A 24,796-nucleotide genomic window follows, 5' to 3' on the forward strand; every position below is an offset into this window, starting at 1 on the left:
TATCTCTTCCTGGCTGCCAGCATGACTGGGTCCCACTGGGCTCCGGAAGAGTGAGACGGACGAAGACCCCACTGGGCTGGGGGGTTACCCTCGGGTCCCCCTGTCCAGATGGCATTTTTTACGAAGCTGGGTATCAGGCGTAGGCCGATCGTTGTGTCTTGCAGTAACAAACCAGACTGCAGGAACAGATGGAGTAGGGCAACGTCTCCTGTAGCTCTGCCTCCCTGCAGGTGCAGTGCTGGGCAGACAGGATGTCAGACAGTGGAGTGTGCATCAAAGAAATGCAGCCCAGCCCTGGCTCCTGCCCCACTGTCTGTTTGGGTCTCCTGTCCCTCTTCTGCCCACTCCGCTAGGCTGCTCCCAGCATGCCTCTGGGGCCTCACACATCCTCACAGAGTCCCAAAGCCCTGCTTCCTAATAGCCATAAATACTTGCTGCTCAAATAATACCTCTGTTGGTTAATTACCTCCAACTGCGCTCTCCAAATCAATCAGCCGCACTGCCTACAACAGGGATGGAGTGCAAAGCCAAGAGTCAATCATTTCAAATCCATTATCTTCTAAAAATGGATCATAAGAACCGTTCATCTGCGGTTTCCAAGAGTAGTGCATTTTCAGTAGGCCACCAGGCAATGGTTGTGCCCTTGGCACTGGTTTGGAAAGAGGGAGATGGGTTGCACAGTTTTATATGGTACAAGGGGCCATTCATTAACCTGAAATCTGTTCAAAATTCCATATAACAGTCAGTCCAGAGCTGGCCTTTCCGCTCTCCTTACCCACTGGGACTCCTTCATGACCTGAATAGATGCTTTAAAAGCAAATGCATCTGCTCTTTATTGATTTTCACGTACACATTTCAGCTGCTAGTGTGACTAACAGAAATCCGAGCGTGTAGGATCGTGTTTCATTCTGTACACTGAAGTCACCATCATGCATTTCATCAGGCATTTTTGTTTTCCCTCAACACTCCCACTGGATCTTCAACATTACACATTTTTAATTGTCTCAGTCTCCAATTAGAAACTTTTAATCCCATTGTGAGCCTCAGTTTTTTTCCTTTTATTTAACTGCTTACAGGCAAAAAACAATAACAAATCCATTAAATGTGTTTGTCATTGCTTGTTTATTTTCTCCGTTCAGAGTCTGGGAATCTGAGGACAGTAACGTGAGGGTTTTGCACAGCTACCGGCTGCCGCCTTCCTGATTATCAAAATTTTTGCCTCTTAAGTCAAAGCCATGCTGCAGAACCCCCACAGCTGTAATGTAAAGGAAGCAAAGCACTCCAGATGTTAACTGTAGAATTCTGGGTAAACTGCTAAATTCAATAAAAAATATAAGCATCACACTACCGAGCAGCAACAGCATTTGGAGTTAGGGTCTTTTCAATTTTCTGCCTCCATTACTTGGAACAAATCCACAACCCCCCTCTGAACCCAATGCGTGTCACATTTCCACCAGGCAGCAATGAAACAGTTTGGGTCTGACCTTCTCAAAAGGAAAGGAGAAGAATGATGGGAAAAGTGGACCAAGCAAAGTGGCTATACCCAGACTCAGATCTGGAGCAATGCATGCTATTAGAACATTTCGAGGTGTCATAATTTCACTCCAAAGCCAAGTAAACCATAATTGCTGGGTTGCATAAAGGAATCATAGCAAACCGAGGCCATGCATTTAAATGGATGGAGGCTTTCAAATGTGGCTGACCGCTTCTTGGCAGGGTGTGTATAGAACCAATGAATGCTGCTTGATTACAATTTGCAAGTCATTATTTCTATGTCCCTCGTGCTGCTGAAGGAGGAGGCTCGCGGTGAATCCAAATGGGTGGGGCCTGCTGTTCAACTGCTTGATTATAAACATTGTTTTCGCTTTTTGGCTGCCAGTGGTCTGGAGCTGACACACTGGCCTGCAGCATTTGTGTCTGAGTGCTTGGACAAGGCCATGCTGAATGAAACCCACAGATGTGGGGGAAGTGAGTAATTCTATATTCAAACTCTGTGGTCATCTCTGTGGTCTGAGCTCCTCTAGTGGGAAACTGATACTGCACGGCTGATGCAGGTGTGGTGCAGAACACCAGCTATTCCAGTGTGAACAATACAGCTGGCAAATATTTAGTGGCTGCAGAACATCACATTATTTATCCCTCAAACCACACAAGTGGAAGAGCTGATGGAGGAGCTCAGTTGGACTGTCACAGTTCAGATTTATGATGCCGGAGCAGGGCACGGAGGTATCCCTTGCTTCAGCTCACATTCCACTCTGTCCCTCTGGACAACGGTGATCCATCTTGCCCCGGCGTCCATGTGCGCATGGTGGCTGCTGGTGGCTCCAGGCTATTGGCCACTGGAGGATATGTAGCCCTCACTACGCCCCCTGCCTGTGCTCGCTGGTAAAACCTTCACTACGCTCCCTGGCTGTGCTTGTTGGTGAATGTGAAAAGGAGAGATTTAGCGGCTTGCAGAACTCTCAGGCACACACAACCTTTACCCAACATGTGGAGGAGCTGTTGCTATCTTTCACTGAACTTAAGAAACTCGACAGTCAATAATGATATAACGGATCTTCAAATAGTTACAGTAGCTAGCACTAGTTATGCTAGTCAAAGTTATGCTAGACAAAGCTTAATTTTATTTCTCCCCTATGAAAAGAACTAATATCTAAAGTAACAGCAGTGCTGAGGAAACACAATGGTTTTTCACACACAGATGACAAAAACAAGAACAATTAGAACTACAACAACTAAACAAACAGAACTGCAATTTTGTGTCCATTTCTTGAACCTTGAGAGCAAACTGAGGGTCAGAACCGGGGTGCTGTAGCAGCTCACCTGCTCTGATGTGATATAGGACGAAGTTCCTGGTGTTCTGGTGACTACAACAGCATACTTGAGATGTAACAGATGTCGGTTGTTAGACGATCTTCAGAAGAGAGGGAGCTGGAGAGAGCTCACAGGATTCTCTGGACAACTTCCATGCACCAGTCGAAGAGCTTGCAGCTGTTGCCAGGCAACGTCTCGTGTTATTATAGTCAGTCCAAATGAGGAAACACTATCATGTTATTTTATCATTTGTTGCATATCACAACAGTTTTCATGATGCTATGAAACTGAAGTGCATGAGAGGAAGGAAATCAGGCAGGGGTATGTAGAAGGTGGCAGGTGTCTCTCCAGCCTTGCCAGGTCTTTTTATCCTTCCTGAATGGGGCAGAACATGCTTCCGCAGGCGAGTTGGAACAGGTTCTCTCCTTCCAGCTGACAAGCAGAGACAGAAGAGGGCGGATGGGGCTGCAGGTATCACAGGGCGGCTCATAGAACAGCGACGTTTCTACGCTGTCTCTGGCTATATGGTGTGGGGAGGGACCTGGCGTGTTTTTCCCGCCACAGCTAGACCTGCTGCTGGAGGATTATGAGGTAATAATGTGGGGCAGAGGGGCACAGGCCAGAGCGCGACCCTCAGTTTATTCCCCATTAATCAGCAGGTGGCCACACAGCCAAACTGAGACAAATGCACAGATTAAGGGCTTGGGACCAAACAAGTGTGATGAATGCTTGTGAGAAGAGGAATTCTGCTGGATCCTGTTTCACATGACACACGTTTCAAGAATTATTCATTCCATTGTGAAACAAGCACTCAATAGCTGACAGCCACCCCCCCCCCCCCCCCCCCCCCAAAAAATGGAGTTGAATTGTTCACCTCATCACACAGGGTAACCATGGTGATGGCTCCTACACAGGTATGCTTGGGGAGATGTCGGTATGCAGGCAGGCAGTAACCGAGGACATGGTTGTATCATTCTCCAGCACAGCTGTGCCATGACATCACACACATAGAACAACTGCAGAATGACATCACGTATGGGGAACAGCTGAAGGCCAGCTGAGAACGCTCCCTGCACCCTGACTCCTGTTGTGTTGTTACACCACTAACACCCCAACTATGGGTTGTCATGACAACAGCATCCAATGGTAACCCCTGCTTCACTTCAAATAGTCTTTCAAAAGTTTTAAAAAGTAATGCTGTCCAGGGGCAATATCAGCTTGATTCACTGGCAATGCAGAACCATCCTGTGTTGTTGTGTTGTGTATGCATGTGTGCGTGTGTGTGTGTGTGTGTGTGTGTGTGTGTGTGTGTGTGTGTGTGTGTGTGTGTGTGTGTGTGTGTGTGTGTGTCAGAGACAAAGAGAGACAGTATAGTAGTGGACAAAGTCTTCACACACTCAATAATAATTACTGGGATTGAGTTACACCAACCCTGCTCCTACTGCCAGTAATGTCATGTGAGAAGCCAAGGTAACCTATAATTCCAGGCCACTTAGTCCTGTTAGATTCACAGAAGGGCATCGTCACAAGCATGCAAGTCCACACGCGGCCTTTCATTTGCATCTGTGCCTATAATCTTCCACGAGAGCCAACATATTCCTGCCTCTAAACAGAAAGGACAGAATAAAAACCTATATATGGTGAAGAATGGCCTTTGTCTCAGTGGGAAGAGTGTTTGGACTCAGCACAGCACACTCCACAAAGACTGTGTCCAACTGAGAACAGGTCCCGGTTGCAGATTTTAACAAACTACTCCTTTCAGCAAGGACAATGCATGAAAATGCCAGTGTTGACGGGCAGGCTCCTGTTTGAACTGTTATTATAGGAATATGCCAGGGCATGCCTTTCATTGTAGCTGCAAGTCACAAAAACCACAATAACACAGGAAACACAACCAAAAGCGCTCAGATAGCTGGGAAGAGAACCCATCTACCTCTGCATCTATGGGTGCCAACGTTGGAGAGGAAGAGCAGTACTAACTCCACAGCCATGATGAGCCTCAGCAGAAGAGAATGCAAAGTACTAGTGAAATGCACTGTGGAACACCCTCTACCAGCTGCTGGGAGGACCAGCATGGCACCATGGCAAATGTACACAAGGAGGGCAGACAAGCCTGTGGGCGGAGAAGACAAGCCTGGGGGAGTGGCAGACGAACCTGGGGGAGTGGCAACCAGCATCAGCCACACTCTGCTCAGCCTCCAGGCACCACGGATCATTTTCAGAAAAGGTTTTGTGTGACCAGAAGAGATTACTGTACACATATACATTTAGATTTTAAAATAACCAAATACAAACAAAACCTCTCAAGAGGCTTGAAAATTAAGTTAAAACTGTCTCAATTCTAAGAAGTCTATAGTAGTTTTGTTACTATTTGTTTTATGACCAATTATTAAAGATTAAAAAGATGACAAGGACTGTTTACAGTTATTATTTTTTTTACCCTGGCCATGTGCTCATGTGAGGAGAGGTCACGAAGTACCTCCAAAAGCCACTGCCCATGCTCCTCTGAGCACCAGCTGACCCGACTGTCTTCAGGAAGGATGAGAGACTCCTGAGTGGTTACGCAAGAACGATCCATGACAGAAACATGTAGTTACACAAGAAAGATTTATGAAATCCTAGTCCACAACTTTTGTTTTGCAGAAACAGTAAGTGAAAAAACTCAGGTGCACTACTACAAATAAAAATGTGTTCCAGGGTTAATCCGTGCCAAGTGGAAATGGCTCTTTCAGCATAAAGAGATGTGGGCTGTCCTTTATCATGCAAATGATGAAGAAGGTGGACAGCAGGGAAGTTCCCACCCATTTAAGCAGCTATCTGAACAAAGAAATGCACAAGAACACAACCTAAAAGCCAATCACGAAGACCACAGTAAACCACAGTTACTCACTTAGATGATCTTAAATGATAATGATGTCCGCTATTATGATTTATTTACGCCAAGACAACGCAAAAGCCTGTAACTTGTAACATCTACTCACAGCAGACCTTATCAGCATGGTGCACCACACTATACACCGAAGACATATTGTATGAGAACTTCATCCTTCTGAGATCTCAACTGTGCAATTGAATGTCTCCTTGCTATTTTAAAACTAGTAACACCACACAAGAATGGAATCTAACCAATTTAAACAGAAAGAGGTCTTTGAACAGGAAACAATCTGTGAAAAATGTCACTCCCCCGTATGAGGCCAGAGGTATATTATAAATGCCAATGTCCACTTACGAGGACACTGGGTTTCATGAGAGATTGCGCTTCATTCCTCTCTCACTGAACCATGTAACCACATGAAATGTGCATTGTGGGCAGACATGCTGATGGGTTTCAACGTCTCATTGCAGAAAAACTGATAGCATGCCGACTGACTGGGAGAATGAGTCAATGACTGGGCTATGAGTCAATTAGTCTTCTGGGGTACAGAAAAGGAAACATGCCAAGGCTCAGCGAGGCAAGGCACTTCATCATGTTTTAGAGGCACGGCAGGTATTTGAGCCGTGACCACAGCACGGCTGTTTGACTGGGTGGTCAGCTGAATATAACTGAATCACTCAGCACTGCATTATAAACCAAGACCAGCACCCACAACCTCTAAACACTTTCAAATGTGACAAGAGGATGTCTTACACACACACACACACACACACACACACACACACACACACACACACACACACACACACACACACACACACACAAGTAGAGTAAAATACATATAGACATATTAAAATAAAAATAAAGTAAAAATATATACTGCAATCCTCTACCAAGCACATGTGTGTAATTACTTGCTGTTCTTCATCTGGTTTTCAGCCTTCTAGGATCATGACATTACTGTAGCTACGGTGTGGCAGCTCTCATGCTCATTAACACCTCTCCATGTCCCAATCCTCACAGTCATAAACACAACGACCGCAGAGGAATACATCACAAGCCTCACCCCCGCACTGGAGCTCTGCGTCTTCAGGCAGAAAATCAGCCTCTACCAAAATAAAACAGTAAACAGACAGCAGGTCAATCTCATTCCAGCCCCCACCCAGAAAATGTGCAGATTCTGTGGCACCATCACAGTGCGAAGCGCAGGCAAAGTTAAATACAATTATACATCTCTGTAACTCACTCAACATGCCAGGGCAGATAAAGGATAAATGCACAAATGCAAAATTCAAATCTTACAAAACATTTCAACATGCATGTAAATGCTTCATAAGAGGGGCTGCTGCAGTGAATGTGTGAATGCTCATTTGTGAACATACCAGTGACAGGATTTCTATTCCAGGACTGCTTCCAGCGTTACATGATCATCCAAATGTTTCTGTCACCACACCAAACTGCAGGAAATGTTTGTGTCATGCAGTCTTTGTGACATGACATGGTGGCAGGGGGTCAAAAACTCCTTAATAATCTTTCAGTCAATTCTCCAAAAGTGATTTACCGCGCTGGGATTTCTATCAATAAAATAAGACAAATAATTTCCAGCTAGACTTGTGAGTCACGCACTATTGGCTAGGTGTTAGTCACATGATGGCCCACATCATGGTTATCACAATATCTGAATAAACTGTAACTCAAATGTTGCCCTGGCAACGGGAGAAGAGTTTTCCCAGCTCACGTACCAATATGATCTCTTACTTCGCGTTTTCCATGCTGCCTGCATCCATACCTGTTGCCAGGGAACATGATTAATTTTCCTTCATAAAGTTTCAACCAACAGTTTAGGTGACGAATCCACTTTAGGTCGAGTTGTCAGACTGTTAGGTCTATGCTTTCAAAACATCAAGAGAATTTATGGGATCTTACATGTGATGCCAAACATTTTTCACATCACTATCAGACTCTGTAGTAGCTTCCAGCATTAGTGCTATGGACAGTTCACCAGGCACTGGCATATATCAATGCCTGGCTAGAGTGCACGAGGAGCTAGATCCAAAGAGAGCAGACTGGACTTCATCACTGGGAAAAGATGTCAAGGTGAGTTCAGACAAGACCGTGACTGCTCATACACCTGTCAGAAAAGGTTGACAATAGAAAGAACAAGAAGCAGCATACCGTCTCCTGGACACAGGGCAAAAACACTCTGAAACGTTCCAAAGAAAAGTCTTCAGTCAGATGTGTAAAGAGTTGTTAGAGCTGCCACAGACAGGGCTAAACACAAACCAGAAGCCTCAGTTCAATTTTCAGACCCAGCTGTTAAAATCCCACAGTGACAACCTAGATGCAAAACTGACCAGAGAAATGGTTCCAGAGAAAATCTGTTTCACTCTCAAAAGGCGAAAAAATGTGTTTCGCTCGCTGTGACAGAAAACCACACTCCATTCAATAGCTGGAGTGCTCAAAGTAATTATCTCCCTCATTCGGAAAGGATCTGATAAATTGCTCATGAAATAACAGCAGAAAATAAATGACCTACTCAAACTGCGTATTCATTCATCCAAAGGCTAAATGAACTCCTCAAAAATGCAGCACCCCGGTTTAGTGCCAGCCACCGAGGTGTTGCTGTGTGTGTGTGTGTGTGTGTGTGTGTTTGTCATAGTGTGTGTAGTTATTGGCTAAGATCCTGACCCTCAGCAGGTTTTCTCACTCTCTCTCTTCCACTAGACTAAACAGTCAAAGAGCAAAGTTAGATCTTATGTGGCCGCAGGAAATGATTCACGTAGACTCCAAGCAGAGATAATGGGCAGGAAGGAGAGAGTCACCAAATGTCTGGAGATAAACCCCAGAGCCTTCAGGGCCTTGTGACATTGTTCTTTCACTGCCATGGTACACTTCCACACCAGGACACCTTCCCCTGGCCAACTGATAATGATTATGTGCAAACATCTTTGTCATGAACTCTGCTGCAATTAAGTAAAGGTGTTGTCAGGTGTTTCAAGACATTTTCAGTGCTTTTTGTCAGGTCATCTGAGTGTCATTGCATAACCTAATAACCCAGTCAGTCAGCTTGGTAAATACTGACAGTAAAGAGACCGGCTGTGTGTTTTCTCTATTTTATGGGTTGTAAGAGAAAAGTAACCAAAATGGGTTTGTTCATTAGACAGGCTGACAGGGAACACAACTCCCGTGTGCGTGTGTGTCTGTGTGTGTGGGTGTATGTGTCTCTCTGTGGGTGTAAATCACACTAGGCATACTGTATAAGACTTTTAAATGTCACTCAAAATGCTGGTTGTTTAAAATCTGAAAAAAATTTAACCACAGTGGCAAGAAACTTTATAATATTCAGCATATAATTAGGTGGATTATTGTGCATATCCAACCATGCCATTGTTTTATTTCCCTTTATTTCCCTGGCAAGGCCCTGAATGTACACACGTGTGCAGGACCCTGGATGTACACGAGTGTGCAGGACCCTGGATGTACACGAGTGTGCAGGACCCTGGATGTACACGAGCGTGCAGGACCCTGGATGTACACGCGTGTGCAGGACCCTGGATAACCCTGGGGGCATATTCCTCCACCCAGCTGACTCTGTCCAAGAAGCACCTACAGATACAGCTCATGTTAAAGCAATTAGACAGTCTAAGGTCCTATCAGTTTTTCCATGGGAAGGAAGCCCACTATCTTTTTTTCTCCAAGTAAACAGACAGGGCTCCAACAAAATCAGTGTTCCAAAGCGGAGAGGAGAGCTGGCGGCAGGTACTGCACCCTCCCTCTTAGGGGACGTGTTTTCAGAGCCAGGAATGGATGCATGCCAAAAGCACTCATGAAATAATAACAGACCAAGAGGGTGTGAGAAAGAAAGAATGTCCCAGTCTATCTGCTAAAGGTAACTCCAACTGAGTGTAATCTTGAAGCACCTATCAGTTCAGAATTGAAAATTTTCAATCTCAGTAAGGAAAGTAAAGGCTCCAAAGTGTCCAAAACAAAGATTTACGCCCTGACATGACTGAAAACAGCCTGTGATGGAATGACGCCCTGTCCAGGACTGACGCCCTGTCCAGGACTGGTTCCCATCTTGTGTCCTATACTGCTGGACCAGGATCCAGCACCCTGAAATGGATTAAGCATTTAAGAAGATCAATCCACACATACAATTTCTAATCAGTAAGAAAAAGCCCAGTGCCATGTTACCATTTTAAAGAGACAGGACCAATATTTATACAAAAATAGAACATTTGGATACAATTATTATTGCCATGTCGGGCTTGCAAAGGAAATCACTGGACTCTAAGACATCTAAAAGCTTTAAGAACTTGCATGCCATTATTTCTTGCTTTATGTTGTCCCTATAGTGATAAATAATTCAGTTTTCTGCTTGCTCAATTTGTGACCTTTTCTGTGGTGAATGACTCCTACCCTCACATTTCCATACTAACAATGGAGCCTCATGAGAAGGGGTTAAACCCCCCCCCCAGAGTAAAAGCTAACCTCAGCTGCAAGCTGCTACATCCGTGGGGTTTACCACCTTCATGACCTCCACCTACATGACCCCCACATTTGTGGCCCCATGGGAAACAGAGTAGGACAACCCCCCAGCAGTAACAGCAATGACGTGCACATCTCACTACACCCAAAGGATGTATTCTACTAATTCCCATTCATATGCCCTGCTTTTAGCAAAGAATAATCATATATTTCATTTAGCAGTCAATATATTATGATGCATATATCACAGGAGAATCCAGTTTAACTGTCCATGTTCTTGTGGATTTAAGCACAATCAATCTGTGTCAGTACAAGAAAATAAGAGAATATTAATTAATAATAGCCAATAAAAGAAACAATGCAGTCAACCTGGTCTTTAGCCTGCAGCAGACATGTCTTCTATCCACATCCTGTCATCTCTCACATACATGAACAGCTCTGTATGAACATGCATATGATCTAAACGTCCAGGTTTGCCACGGACGCCCAGAAACAGACTCGCTCTTCCCAGTCTTTTCATTAGCACTGCACATCTCATAATGCCTCAGAGTAAACATTCTGAGCACTCGTGACACACAGTTCTCACTTTCCATTTATGAATACTGCAGAGCCTCTGATAGGCTTCATATATCACAGAGACCAGCTCAAAGAAATCAGCACAGAATGACCAGCTAAGAGCAACCAGCTCCTCAGTTACTAGCAAACTACCCTGTGCCACTGGAGACCAAGGACTTGCCTTTGGTCCGTCCTTCATCTGTATCATTAAATTAGGGCAATCTATGTGCAAGGCCATTCCAAAAGGGATCCCAAAACTAAATAAATAATGAAGTTATCTTCCTGAATCTTGTAGGTCTGCACAGCAAGGTAAACCAATTCTATTGCCTGAGCATTATGGAGCTTATATAGGCTACTCCACCCTCTACCTTTCTCCTCTAATTTTATGTATAATGGCATTAGCAACACCTGAGATCTAGGATGATTTTGCAGCACTATAATTCACTCATGGTCATCTTTAATCCGATAATTTTTAACCATATATTCTGTGATTGTAACATCTTATGTGTGAGAACTGACAACTGGCATAAATGTTGAAACGAAAGCTGAACACACAGGTACCCCCTTCACATCACTCCTGCATCAGGACTAATTTTTTGCATCCAAGCTCTCCAGCCAGTGTTTGCACAACATATTGCTTGAGTAAACTGGTTTTGGTTAAGGCTGTGAGGCAGAGAGAGAGAGAGAAGCCATTATAGAACAGAGGGCATTCAGTCTCATGCAGTGTTCATTTCCCATGGAGCTGTCCTGCAAAATTGAATTATGCAAGAAAAAAAGACAATCTGTTTGAAGTTTGCTGTAAAAGTTCAATGTCAATTAATAACTGTTAGAACAGTAATAAGTAGTAATTAGAGAAAAGGACAGCTCCATTCTAGAATGCAGTCATAACTCATTTTATTATCGTCTCCTGTCAGTGTATCAATTCCTTGATCACCATCTGACCTGTATGTAACATGTGTCAATTAGCTGTCATTTAATCTTAGAAAAGTATTCATTGAATCATTTAATTTGATAAAAATATATTAAACCTATTTGTCATTTTTAGAACATTTTTAAGTGTACATGGTAATAATAATAAATAATAATCATCTTTATTTGTATATCACCTTTCATACATACATGCAAGTAAAAGTGGTATAAATAATTCCTAAAGAATTTTTCCATGTGGTTAGTCAGATATTATAAGGCCCTGTACTAGCAACATTGCCATTGTGTAAATGTGTATTTCTAGCTTTGGTTAGATACATTTTTGTCTCTGGGGTATAGTAAAATATTGTTTTCATGTTTGAAGTCTAGTTGTTCAGCCCTGGATGTGGTCTCTCCCCAAGCCCAGACCTCCACAGTGCCAACACTGCCTCTCCCCACCCTCAGTTTAACCGCCCATTTCTCCAGCTGGAGCCTCTGCATCTCCAGATGACTCACGAGGAAAGAAAATTCTACAGTCATGCAAGCACTCAGCAACTGCACCAACAACTGTGAGTCAGGAGATGCACAGAAGAAATATGGCAGATGAAGAGGTGGCCAGTGATACTCTGGCCCACCCATCTTAACCATTTGGTCACATGAATCTGATGTCTGAATTGTAGGAATTTGGGCTCAATTGACTTTGGCCATTACTGTCCCCATAGTGACAATGGAATGTCCCAATGTTGTCATGCAGTGTTTTGTGCACTGTTGTACTCTTACATTCCTGGATAGAGGATAAGCGGCTTACGAAAAACCAGTCCAGTCAATAAGCATTAAAATGTGTTTCTCCATCCCTCTTTCTGTATTTCTTCATTTATGTCTCTCTCTTTCTTGTCCTCTGTGAGCAGTCATCTGAGCAGAGTAGGCCAGACTAGCTCTCCAGTGACATGGAGTCAATGTCAGTGACATCTGACAGTCCTGTCCACTCCACACTCTTAGCAGGAATAAAAGTTTAATGCCATCCTATAACTTAAGCTCTAATAAAAGCCAACCCGCAAAAGAAAAAGCAAACAATGTTTCTCAGGTTAAGCTGAGCTGCTCACATATGCACTGATTTCCTGCAAAACTGAAGAAACTTATGCAAAAACTACTACTATTTATAATTTAATACAATAATTCAAAAACTATCCCAAGGCCAAAGACAAAGGGTGTTGATGGCATGCAGAGTTTAAATTGTGCTGATCATAACTACCCAATGGTGGAATTCTACCTCCAAGGGCACAGGAGGTGTAAGACATGTTTCATGCCTCCACCCTAGTGCTAAAATATAGGAACATCCTTTCTGTTACAGGTTATTACACTCAGTAGTTGTTTTGTTGTTCTTGTTTTTACAGTTATTAAGTTCTGTGTTCCCTTCTTGGAAAGGGAACCAGACACCACTCTCTCTCACTTTAATTCCAAATCACACCAAATCCTCACGTCCTCATTCACTTCACTTTTACCAGTCAGTTTCTGGTCTTGTCCTGGCAACCCAGCGCTCTGAGGAACACTCTGGTTAAGAGAGGAATGCAGAGCAGTTGTTTACTGTGTGCAAGCAGAAGTATACAATGGCATTTCATAGGATGGGACAATGGCCATCTGTGTGTGCATGTTTATATATGTACACATGTTAGAGAGAAACAACGTGTGTAACAGATCGGCCAGATGAGTGAGAGATCCCAGAGACATCAACAGGCAACTGCTGTTTATTAGTTCAAGCCCACAGTGAAACCCAAGAGAGTGCATAACAGAAAATAAAGACATGGGTAACAGAAGCTCCATTAAAACACCCCCCCCCCCCCCGCCCCAAACCAGCTATCGATCGCATATACAACAGAGAGTGGCTTGCATCCTAAACCGTACAGCTGAGTTGAGTTCACTGCACACTGGCAGTACAGTGATGCAATAATGCATTCCCAACCTTCATTTTCAATGAGCGTAAGCGATTTACAGCAAGGAGAGATGTAGCACCTGTCAGCAATGTGAAGAGGGCGTGCCAGGTGACACGATGGCATTGAGCAGTGAAGAGTGATGGGAGGTAGAACGGCAACAGGACTTAAGCAACTTAAATAGTTTGTTATTGTTCCTGTTACTTATTCATTCCTATTCATGGTGAATGTGAAATGTGTTTATTGAAGTTTCCTATTTATATTAAAAGTCTTTCTAAAAAAAAAAAAAACATTAATATCAACAAAATAAGTATGCAGGGAGAAATAATGTGATGTTGTAGGGATTATGGGTGAGCTTGTAAATGTATGGGTGTTGGCATGTATACTTAAGTAAACCAATTAGGGCTTAGTTGCTGTGCAACTAGATTGCCTGGCTCAACACAATTTAGATGCTCCCTGGGAAACCACAAGACTGCAGCACCTACTAATAACAAATAGTAGATTTAAGTAATGTTGGGAAAATGCAGTGGGAAAATACACACTACCAAAACTCCACTCAGAGCCTGTGAGTTCAATCAGTATTTCCACAGTAAGCTTGACTGAATTTGTGCATCCGTGTTTCAGTTGGTATTTCCACCTTCGTTTGTATTGAATAGAAAGGTTACTGCAGGCCGGCCACAACAGTGACAAAGCCAAGGCTACCCACACACCTCAGCTTTTGATGTCAGACCCAACCAATCACACACCAATCCTCCCATAGATCTCACTGTCAGACCAATCTAGTCACACACCAATACTCCCTCAGCTCTATCAACCTGGTCAATCACATACTGATCCTCCCTCTGCTCTGACTGTCAGACCCAGCCAATCATACACCAATCCTCCTTCATCTCTCATGGTCACATCTGGCAAATAACACACTGATTGTCCCTCAGCTCGCTGAAGGAGCCAACCAGACACCAAACCCCTTCATCTCTCACTGTCAGACCAGGCCAATTACACACCAAAACCTCATCATCTCTTGATGTCGGTCCTGGCCAATCACACACTGACCCTCCCTCAGCTCACACTGTCAGATCAGACACGCCTAGCTGGGCTGTTAATTGATGGGGAAGACATTCACAAAAACTACTGCCTGCAAAAGTCAAGCTGAAGTAATCTGCTTCATAAATTATTCAAAAAATCTAAATTATTATATTAATCACTGTACAAATTAATTTGTGGAAAAGACCTAAATGTATTGCAAGATTCTAGCTAAAATAAGTGACCAACACTTCTTTTACCTAGAATCTTGAAAAAATGTGGCCTTTTCCGTAAATCAATTTGTAATTGGATGGCCTGTGTTCACTTAGCAATATATTGCCTAAAATGAATTTGAAACACAATGTCTAAGTTCAGGCAAGATATGAGAATAAGAAAAATGACTCCACATTTCTGACAGTGTTTTATCAAACAGAGTGATGAGACAGAATAACTGCTCTATAAAATCATGAGAGGCTTTTTAAAGTATAAGATGAAGAAATATCAAAGTGGCTAGGAGCACATCAGGCCTGGTCCACTGTGCTGCCTCAGCCTTTACTCTTGGCTTTACAGGTCCTGTTGGATCAGCTGTTCCCTCAGCTGGTTTCCCACGGACGTCCAAATCAAAGCAGGTCTCAGCAGAGGTTTCGGTGAAGCAGTACAGCGTGTTAGGAGGTGATGGAGTTAAGTTTGAGGGTCTGTAGCACAGCAGAGCTCATAGGCAATAGATACACCCAATTACCATTGCTGGAACCAAAGCTATTTATTTATACATTTAGTTATTTATATGGGGCAGTTTCATCTTCTTTCAACATTTTACCACCCACTCATCACCGCATGCAGCCATACACGGCAGAATCGGCAAGCTCATTTCATGCCTTATTTCAGGAGCTCACAAAAGAAGACTTCACAAATGTCATCTTTCCATGAAAAGACTACAGGTTAATGATATAAAGATTTAACTTAATTGTGACGGCTGAGGTGACCAGACCTACGATCCTAAACTCTTTAGAAGCACTTCCATAAAAGCTGTGACTGATCCATTTCACATAGCTGATTGTGCAGGTAAAAGCATGTAACACTCAGGAATGTCAGAAGCAAAAATGGGAGGTTAGTTAACCAACCTCATCTAGTAAAATTTAACACACCGTTTGGTAGGCACTTTCTCAAACGTTCCCCCACGCTCAAGTCATCTCACACTTCCCACATCCCCAGCAGTGGTCGGTTCACTCATGGAGCAGACACAGTGCTCACTTAGTCGTGAAACGAAATTTTAAATGTCAGTTCAGATACTTGCCGAAAACATTCGAACGTATGAACAAAACTTACTGGAGATAAAAACCTTTCTGAACCTTAAAACCTTTCTTCATGCTATACATAATTTCATAATGATAATATTTACCACAGTATACATAACAGCGTGAAGTGTAACATTTAAAAAGACATCCACTGTGAGTTTAAATACTGCTTACAATGTTTTTCCAACAGTAGCCTAAGCCAGAACACTTGCCTCAGAGCTCGGTACGGCTAATGACTGAAAGATGTTTTAAGTGCTCATCCGGTATTCCATAAATGTATCAGAGGTAGCCTACATTGTGACTACAATGTCAGCTATAGCCTTCAAACGAGCCTTGTTGCTAGTCCCAAATGGAAACAAACCTAAGCTATATCCTAAAATACAATAATGGGTTTTGGATTCTTCACAACTTCCAGGTAGGAAGCCTACAGGTTTCAGCCAAAGCAGACTACAGCAGTAAAAAGCAATGGGTTAAGACTGCCGTTATATGGTCCAAGAGGTCAGACACGACGACTCACGTCTATGCACTGAGTATAACTCCATTGGTTCAAATCGCATCAAGCTTGGCCATTAAGTGAGCCAGTTTCACTGTAGGAACACTGAGAATAAACCGGGAGGGGGCGATTGTCTCTTATTCTACACTTACTTCACACATGCCTTCTCCATAATATCAATTTTCAAACATTGCTTTTCTACATTTAAGGTAAAATGAGATAAATATGTTACACTTAAGTTAAGAGAGCTTCGCAGCAAACGCAGCTATCTAGGATACGTACAGTGAAAGAGCAACGACTGACTTTGCGACGATCTAGACATGACAATGATCTGCAAACTCCTTGGGCAATGATGCAGACTGGATTATCTGAGCCATCTCTGGATTGCACTTCTTAATCCAGGAAACTACCTCTTTGTTTACAATGAAGAGACTTGCGTTTGCTGTAGCCACGACTGTTGTGTGTGGCCATACCTGACTATTTAACTTCATTGCGAGTCTTATAAGCTATTTTAAATAACACGTAAAATGACCCCTGTTGTCTACTCCATCAGCGAGGCTTGTAAAGCATAGCTCACTGAAGGCAGCTTGGCAAGTTTTTTCGTACAAACCTTGACTGGAGAGCTTCGAGTGGCACTGGGCAAATCTCGAATAGCTGTCCCCGGAGGCGACGCTGAAATACCGGCAGCACATCCGAGCGATATCCCCGTCAGTGACGGTCTTCCCCCGTTCCTCGGTCGCTGCTTAATACCGTCCAAAAGCCTCACCAAGAGAATGTTTGCTGGCAAATCATCAACCCCGCAGTCCACCAAGATCCGACACTCCGGGCACCGCAGCTCGTTGCGAGAGCTCACGATGTTTTCGAGGCAGCGGCGGCAGAAGGTGTGCTGACAAGGGAGCACTTTGGCGGTGGTGTCCAGCCGTTCCAGACATACGGAACATTCGAGTAAATCCAAAAGCGAAGATTCATCCATTTTAGTAAATTACACTGTCGACGGCCAAAGGAAAAATATAACTTGGTCCGCGTATAATGTACCAAATGCAACGCAAGACATACTGGTGCGAGAGAGAACTCCTGACTGGAGATCCTCCAGCGCTGCGTCTCTCACAGCTGTGCGAGAAGAGTGAGGTCACACTCAGCAGATACAGCACTGCCATCGCACAGACAACCGTGAAAACCTCCGTGGCGATACACGTTGTAGTTTAGGTAGCCGTTTAGATAGATTACATTGCGCAACAATTTGTGTTTGTTTTTGTTTCCTTGTTTATTTGCTTGTTTTTAAGAAACGTGTCTCTTTATTTTGTGTATTTAGGCTATGCAGTTTTCTCGCTATAAGTTAACAGCCAGATAATTTAAAGGTAATGAGTTTCTAAAAAGCTAAATTTAGCCTAATACACTAATATGTATAGTATGTAACAGATATACAGAAATATAGGTTTATTTCGCCTTTTCCCTTTCAGAAATCTCTTCTAACGAAAAATACACAATATTTATATTGCGTATTTGATTAAGATAAATCATAATTTGTAGTGTTTAATCTAGGTCACCTGGACACAGTAAAATAATATTAAATGAAATCAAAATGTTATTTTGCAAAGCCTTATTAAAAAACATATGACTGAAATTAAATATGCCTTATTTCGACAACAGTTGGAAGACGTCACCTAAACTTAAGAATGAGCGACTACTGCCCTCTGCTGTACAAAAGCTTTGTTTCATGCATAAGACTAATAATATAATCAACATAAGGATCAACATAAGACTAATAATATAATCTATTAAATAAATGAATAAAAAATAACTCCACAGAATAAGCTGAACATATGTGTTGATTTATTGGGAGTGAGAGGATTTATCTTCTAGAATGGCAAGGAACTAACATCACAAGTGACCTTTTACTAATGTATTAAGAGAACTGTTTAGTTTTTTTTTTCATTTTTCAGTTGTTTTCATTTGATTTTATTGCTTAGACAACATGTAGCTATGGACAATTTTTATCTTTCAATATAATTCACATTCTGTCTTAGTGTTCCTCTTTTAATCCAACCATTACAAAAATTGGCTGGGTTAGAATATGCATGTGGTGCAATATAATATAAATGGCCCTGATATAAAATAAATCCAGCACTGCTATCCTCAAAATTCAAAAAGTCTTAACTATCTTTTATTGGTTTGTTTGTTTGTTTTAGCTAGGGACAGAAAATGTATCAATTCCAACATTCAGTTCAAACCTGCAGGTACGTGTGTGTGGGAGCATTTGTATGTGTGCATCCGTTTGTCCATGTGTGTCTGCATGTGCCTGCATGCATTCTCATCCTCAGGCTTTCAGGGAGGTAGCTACCAGTCCCTACACGCCCATTTCACACACTCAATCAGTTCTTAAATTATAGCTTCAAACTCTTCTGGTCCAGCACTGCTGCCAGCAGTCATTTAGGGAAATGCTGCATATTATGAAATCTGTAAAGTTGTGGGGATTTCACTTCCTGCTCCAGTGTAAGGTAACTCTCTTCCTGGCCACCCATGAAGCTCAGCAACATGATTGGCCCCTGTTTCCCAATCCTGGGTCTCTTATAAGTCAGGTGTGCCATAATCACCAAGGACACCAGGACTTTACCACTAAAAAGTCTGCTAAGGAAACCCATTGTAATAGTGTAGCAAAGAAGTAATTGTAACTTACCATGTTGAAGAAGACATGCATAGGTTTCCATGTGTACGTGCTCAGATGGGAGATATTTAATAACATATAGCGAGTTTTGCAACTTGATGCAAAATGTCAAGTTCTGTTGCACTCTTTCCACCAGAGGAAGAAAAAGCACATAAGGCAGTTTTTTTTAACTGCCACTGATGTATGTTTTGAAATTTTGTCATTGTATTAATTTATAATGTATATTCCTTTAATGCAAACAAATTAGCAGTTCTGTATGCAGCCATTATTATTATTATTATTATTATTATTATTATTATTATTATTATTATTATTATTATTATTATTAATAATAATAATAATAATAATAATAATAATAATGGATAATAATAATATTGCAATAATATGCAACAGTAATAAACCATCTTGTCACTCAACTGTATAACAAATTATGTAACAGAATTTGTGTTGCAAACCCTCTTTCACACCTTCTTATTTGATCAGAGTCAGAGGGATTTGTAAATGTAAACAAATGTTCTCCTAGTATTGTAATGCAGTGGGTATGAGTACAGATGGTGCAATGCTTCATAGTCTGGCCATATGCTATAGTGACAAGGTAAGCTAATCTCACACCCCATGGTTTGTTGTCACCACAGAATACTGCTAGCCTTAGGCAGCACATACATAAGATATATTTTAAAATCATTTAATGTTGAACATGTGATCTATGGTCAATGGTATCCTAATGTTGTGTTGTAAAGCATGGTACAAACCATTGCATCTTCACATCTGCAAATCTTGTGGAAATACAATAGAATACAATATTCAATACAATATTCTGCATGAACACTAGTCTAATAGTGCTGATAGATTTAGGTGAGAACTCCAAGGCACCAAGGAGAAAAAAAAATCTAGTACTGCCCTCTTCTCTTCCAAGCTAGTAATAAAACCATACATAAGAAGCCCTGAAATATAAGGTCAAAGCAAATGACACTTCAAAACAGCTCATCTTTCGGCTGGATAGTAATACATTTGGGCACAGTGGGGCAAAAACAGCAGCAGGTTTAGGAATAAAGATATCCAAGAGCAAGATCAGTTGCCGTCTAAGAAACATAAAAACACAGAGAATCCTTATTCTCTGAGAATCCATTTTCTTATTGATAGATATTTTGGGCTAACTCTACTTTCACTCTTACAACATTCTCTGCACCTTCACCTGATATGGGGTATTTGTTGTTAGCTGTTGTGATGATATCTGTTTTCATTGCACCCGGAACCTTATCATCCCATTTCAGACCAGTGAACTGATGGCTTGTGTAATTGTTGGGTAGGTGGAACTTCAAAGTCACTTTCATCCTGGTCCTTCCTGTGGATGAAGGGGAATGAGAAGAGAGAAGGGAGGAGTACATGTTCTTCTAGCCCCACTGGTCACCTCCCCACCCTGGGGGGAAGTGATCACTCTTATCCATCTCAACCAGTAGGCTTCAGACACACACCTGGGTTGCGGGGGCGGCCACAGGAAAAACATGCTTTAAACTGATTAATATGTAAACAAACAAGTCAATACATAATCTTTCCATCTACTGCGCAGTATGAAGATCAGGATGTAGATTACACACATTATAGTTATTTTTATTAAGACGTATTTACTTCTTTAAGATTAAAAAATTACCTTTTCATGTGCTTTTTCATCAGCACTATTGGATGGTAAGGGTACAGAGGTTTAAGGATGAAAGAGAAAGATGCCACATCAAAGCTTTTAGAAATCTCTATAACTACATTTTAAATAGTATGAAAAAGAAGACACTACTTTAAAGCACTAAAGGCTAGCAAAGCATGTGTTTAACACCCCTATGTTTGTTCAAACTATACAAATATGCATTGTTTACATTTTTGGCACCAAAATGTTTAATTTATCATTTTTAATACATTTGGACTTTATAGCTAGAGACATTTTAACAGAATGTTCATAAAATTTTACATTTCACCATAATTCCTGTGATAAGTGAATGACATTATGTTCTTTATTTCAGTAAACTGGAGTTATAAAAGAGACATCAGGTTTATTTGATTATATAGAATTTTCAGTGGGTCAAAGGTTAATATATACTATTAGTATTTGGTAGCCTCCCACAATCTTCTCGCGGTAGAACCCATGCTCTTTTCTGGATCCATGTGTTTGCAAATCTGCTTTGTGACAAAATGTGTTGTGAAAAGCGCTACACAAATAAAATTGACTTGACTAGAACACACTTTCTAGTTCAGTCTATAAACTTTCAATGTGTTTCAGGTCAAGGCTTTGTAATTAACACACCATTTTTGGGTTTAAACCATTTTAATCCAAGTTGGAAGGAATACATAGGATAAATATCCTACTGGACACTGCAACCAAGTTTTAAATTTCTGACTGATGTCTTGAGGTATTGCTTCAGTTTTTCTAGACAATCCTCCTTCCTCACAGTGCGATCTACTTTCTGAAGTACACCAGTCCCTTTACCAGCTAGCGCTTTGGCTAACACCATCAAGAAGGGAGCATGTGCATTTATGGCTTTGTAGGCAAACATCAGAGTTTTATATGTCTTGCAAGCAGCTACAAGAAGCCAGTGAAGTGAACACTTCATTCTGGATTATTTGCAAGGGGCTCACACATGGGAAGACCTGCCAAGAGTGAGCTGCAGTAGTCAAGCCTGACAAGAGACTGAGCAAGTACTTGGGCAGGCTCCCTACAGAGAAATTGGTTCATTCTCCAAATGTAGAAGACATAATGATCAAGAAGTTCTCAAAAGAGATGGCAAGACAGTGTAGCATTTAAATTTTGCTGATATTCAGTTTGAGGTGCACTACCATCCTTGAAGAGAAACATGCTGAGATGTGGTTAGACAGGACAGGATTACTTGGGTATTATCAACATTGCAAGAACCCATGATAGTAGACTCCATGGGAGCAGATTACATAACCAAGAGAGAAAAGAAAAGATAACCCAGATATAAGATTTGTGGGACACCTGTAGAAAGTCTACATGGAGATTATGTAGATCCCCTCCACAGTACCTGATAAGAGTGCCACTCTTAAATTCAAACCATCCCCATGCTTAGCTGGTTACTACTATGTCAGGGGGACTGAAAGAATAATTTTGTGGTTTTCCATGACAACATGACACTTCCTTCACTATACCTCAAAGCTAAGATGATGTTCTTTGGATGAAAAGCCACACTCTTTTTCCTCAATATATAGTGTTGATCATTACAGGCAATGGTCACATTTTGGTATGTGACCAGAGAACACTTCTCCTCAAAGCTAGATCTTTTCTCTGATAATCTATTGAAAACTTCAGTCTGGCTTTTTTATGCTGATCTTGGAGTAGGCGCATATTTCTTGAACAACAAGATCTCCAATAGGCTGTGTGAAGCTCCTTCTTTCTATCACAAGTGATCCACAATAATACCTGTTCACAAATACACAGCCATCATAGACCTCAATGAGTACAGACTAATTACCTTAACTATCATGAAATCATTTAAGTGACTAGGGTTGTTGCAGCTTAAGGATATTTTTAAAAACCTCTGCTGGCCTTACTGCAGTTTGCAAATTGGACCAGTAGGCCTGATGATAATAATGCAGTGAACACTATGTCTACACACTGGTAATACATCAGACACCAAAGAACCTACATTAAAAATGTGCTTAGCCACCAACATCAGTTGTCAATGACAACCAGTCTAGAACTGCTCCAAAATAGACGGTCAAATCTCAGTGACCCTGCATCCACCTGCCAGTGGATTACTAACTGGCTGTTTTGTATTGAGGTCTTTCAACAACTGTACAAACAAAATGATTTTGCATTTCCTAAACATCCTGTTTCCCTGGTAACCTTACTACACTAGAGTCTCTATAATTTAACAATAATACCCTTAATTATAACACTTCATTCCAAGAGTTTCTATGAAATTCTCTTAGATGTTCCCCTTTGTTTCCAACAAAGCAACTGCAAACGTTTGAAAGTTCCGCATTCGTACCACTAGATGGTGGGCTATACTTTTCTCAACTGACGACAGCATACCTGTGTCAGGTTAGAGCCTTGGGCGGAGACAATCGGGGCTTTTTTTCTCTCGAGGAGGAGCTATATGGGTAAAGAAATCATGCATACTGCAAAGAGGAAGATTTTTGGGGTGGATTGCCGAGGAGGTTAAAGTTTTTCAATGGTCCTAACTGGCTTAACGAACTGCCAATGTTTCTGAAGCGAGCTCAACATTAAGTCGTCCAAAAGAATACGAAGCTGTTCTACAGTGTTTGTTCTGGAAATTAATACAGTACACTGCTTCGTCCTCCTGCAGGTAAGGAGATTCACGGCCATTCCCCGGAATGAAATGTGGGATTGTTTCAGAAAAGGGAAATTCCTGGTGCAGTTAAGATGCAGACAGTCTGTAACTGTTCAGCATTGTGCAGCTTGTTTCAAAATGTAGTCAGTGATGTAAATCGAACTTTGCAATGTTAGAAAGTACACGTTACTGGATGCCTACTTAAAACCTTTATATGGAGCCTTCTTTGAATAATTTGATTGTCATTTTGAGGGTTTAATGTGTCTTTGTCTTACACACTAACTTGTACATGTATCTAAAGTATGTAAAGAATTGTGACTACCCTACAAACCGTTACTTGCCGGACGTCTCAGTCTTCTGTGTAGATATTCCAGCGCATCGTGTAAAATCAGACAAATAATGACAGTGGTGTCGAAATGCTTAATGTTGTGGCGTCTTATTGGTGACAACGCGTAATTGTTTTCACGGTGCAGTCTGTCTGTCGCACGAGCTAAGACCTGAGGGAAAGTCCTGCTTGGAGACATGCACGTGCATGCCGCACTTCAAATGTCTTGTCTTACTTTGAACTACTATTGAACGTGGAAATAAACCCGTTTCCTAATTTAGCAAGCCTCGAGCACCTGTTTTTAATTTAGTCAGAAGTAAACAAAATGGAACAGTCTTTGTTGTAAGTTAAATTGTTGTCCGTGATCGTTACGTTGTGACTTCTTAAAACGCATTTTTAGATTTGTTATCCATGTTCTCCTACATTGTGCTATAAACCGATTAAGTTCAGACTTTTAGTTTAAGTCAGGTTTGCCCATTTGCCGTTTAAATTAGTTGGTTTTGTTGCATTTTTACCCTAAACTGTATAAAGGTTATCACGTTATCCGTACTGTGAAAGACTAATAGGCTTCATCGTTATGCAGTAAATATCGGACTTGGAGACTTCATAATTTTTTACAATCCTAACAGGTGTGTTGTGGTTTCGCTGTTTTCTACTGTACCGTTATAGCCACGGGAATCACAGACTGGCATGATTGGCAGGTTTATGCTTAAAATGTGTGACCGGCGCATTGGATAATTACATAGACGCTGCGTGGTAAATAAAGAGAAATTCCATTAGTCTGGAGACTAAACTGTTTCACACATGCATATCAATATCCATCACTGTAGATCACAATTATTAAAAAAATATTCAGCTGTAGATATAATTTTAGTATAGACGATAACAAAAGAGATTAAATACATATTAAATTAGTATACAATTCATTATAGAAGCATGAGATTTGTATGCACCAAATGTTGTGCAGGTATTCCTGTGCCATGAATTTGTGAGCAGTCTGCCACAGTGGGAGCTGGAAGAGAGCTGTGGGATTTACACACAGCTCGTCCCTGCAATGGGTCTCTCTCTACGGCTGATGCTTTCCACTAAAAAGTGTGCGGCAGGGTGTGTGTGTGTGTGTGTGTCTGTGTG

The 24,796-nt window shown here is 41.7% G+C and overlaps 2 protein-coding genes across 3 annotated transcripts in view; one reads left to right on the top strand and one right to left on the bottom strand.

Annotated features, from left to right (window-relative positions):
* LOC143512101 (E3 ubiquitin-protein ligase SH3RF3-like) overlaps window positions 1–17,537 on the bottom strand; it is a 136,417-nt gene extending 118,880 nt beyond the window's left edge. Inside the window, exon 1 of one of the 2 annotated variants that reach the window (XM_077002019.1) lies at window positions 16,988–17,537. In XM_077002019.1, coding sequence (XP_076858134.1) covers window positions 16,988–17,350 — 363 coding nt within the window. In that variant the 5' untranslated portion in view covers window positions 17,351–17,537. The remainder of the gene's footprint in view (window positions 1–16,987) is intronic. The other variant, XM_077002020.1, reaches the window with a different exon arrangement.
* A 5,600-nt stretch (window positions 17,538–23,137) lies between these two features.
* Window positions 23,138–24,796, top strand: part of edar (ectodysplasin A receptor) — a 33,587-nt gene continuing 31,928 nt past the window's right edge. The window contains exon 1 of the mRNA XM_077002021.1: window positions 23,138–23,355. The gene's annotated coding sequence lies outside the window, so the exon portion shown is untranslated. The remainder of the gene's footprint in view (window positions 23,356–24,796) is intronic.

Source organism: Brachyhypopomus gauderio, chromosome 4 (assembly GCF_052324685.1).
Source record: "Brachyhypopomus gauderio isolate BG-103 chromosome 4, BGAUD_0.2, whole genome shotgun sequence".
NCBI lineage: Eukaryota > Metazoa > Chordata > Actinopteri > Gymnotiformes > Hypopomidae > Brachyhypopomus > Brachyhypopomus gauderio.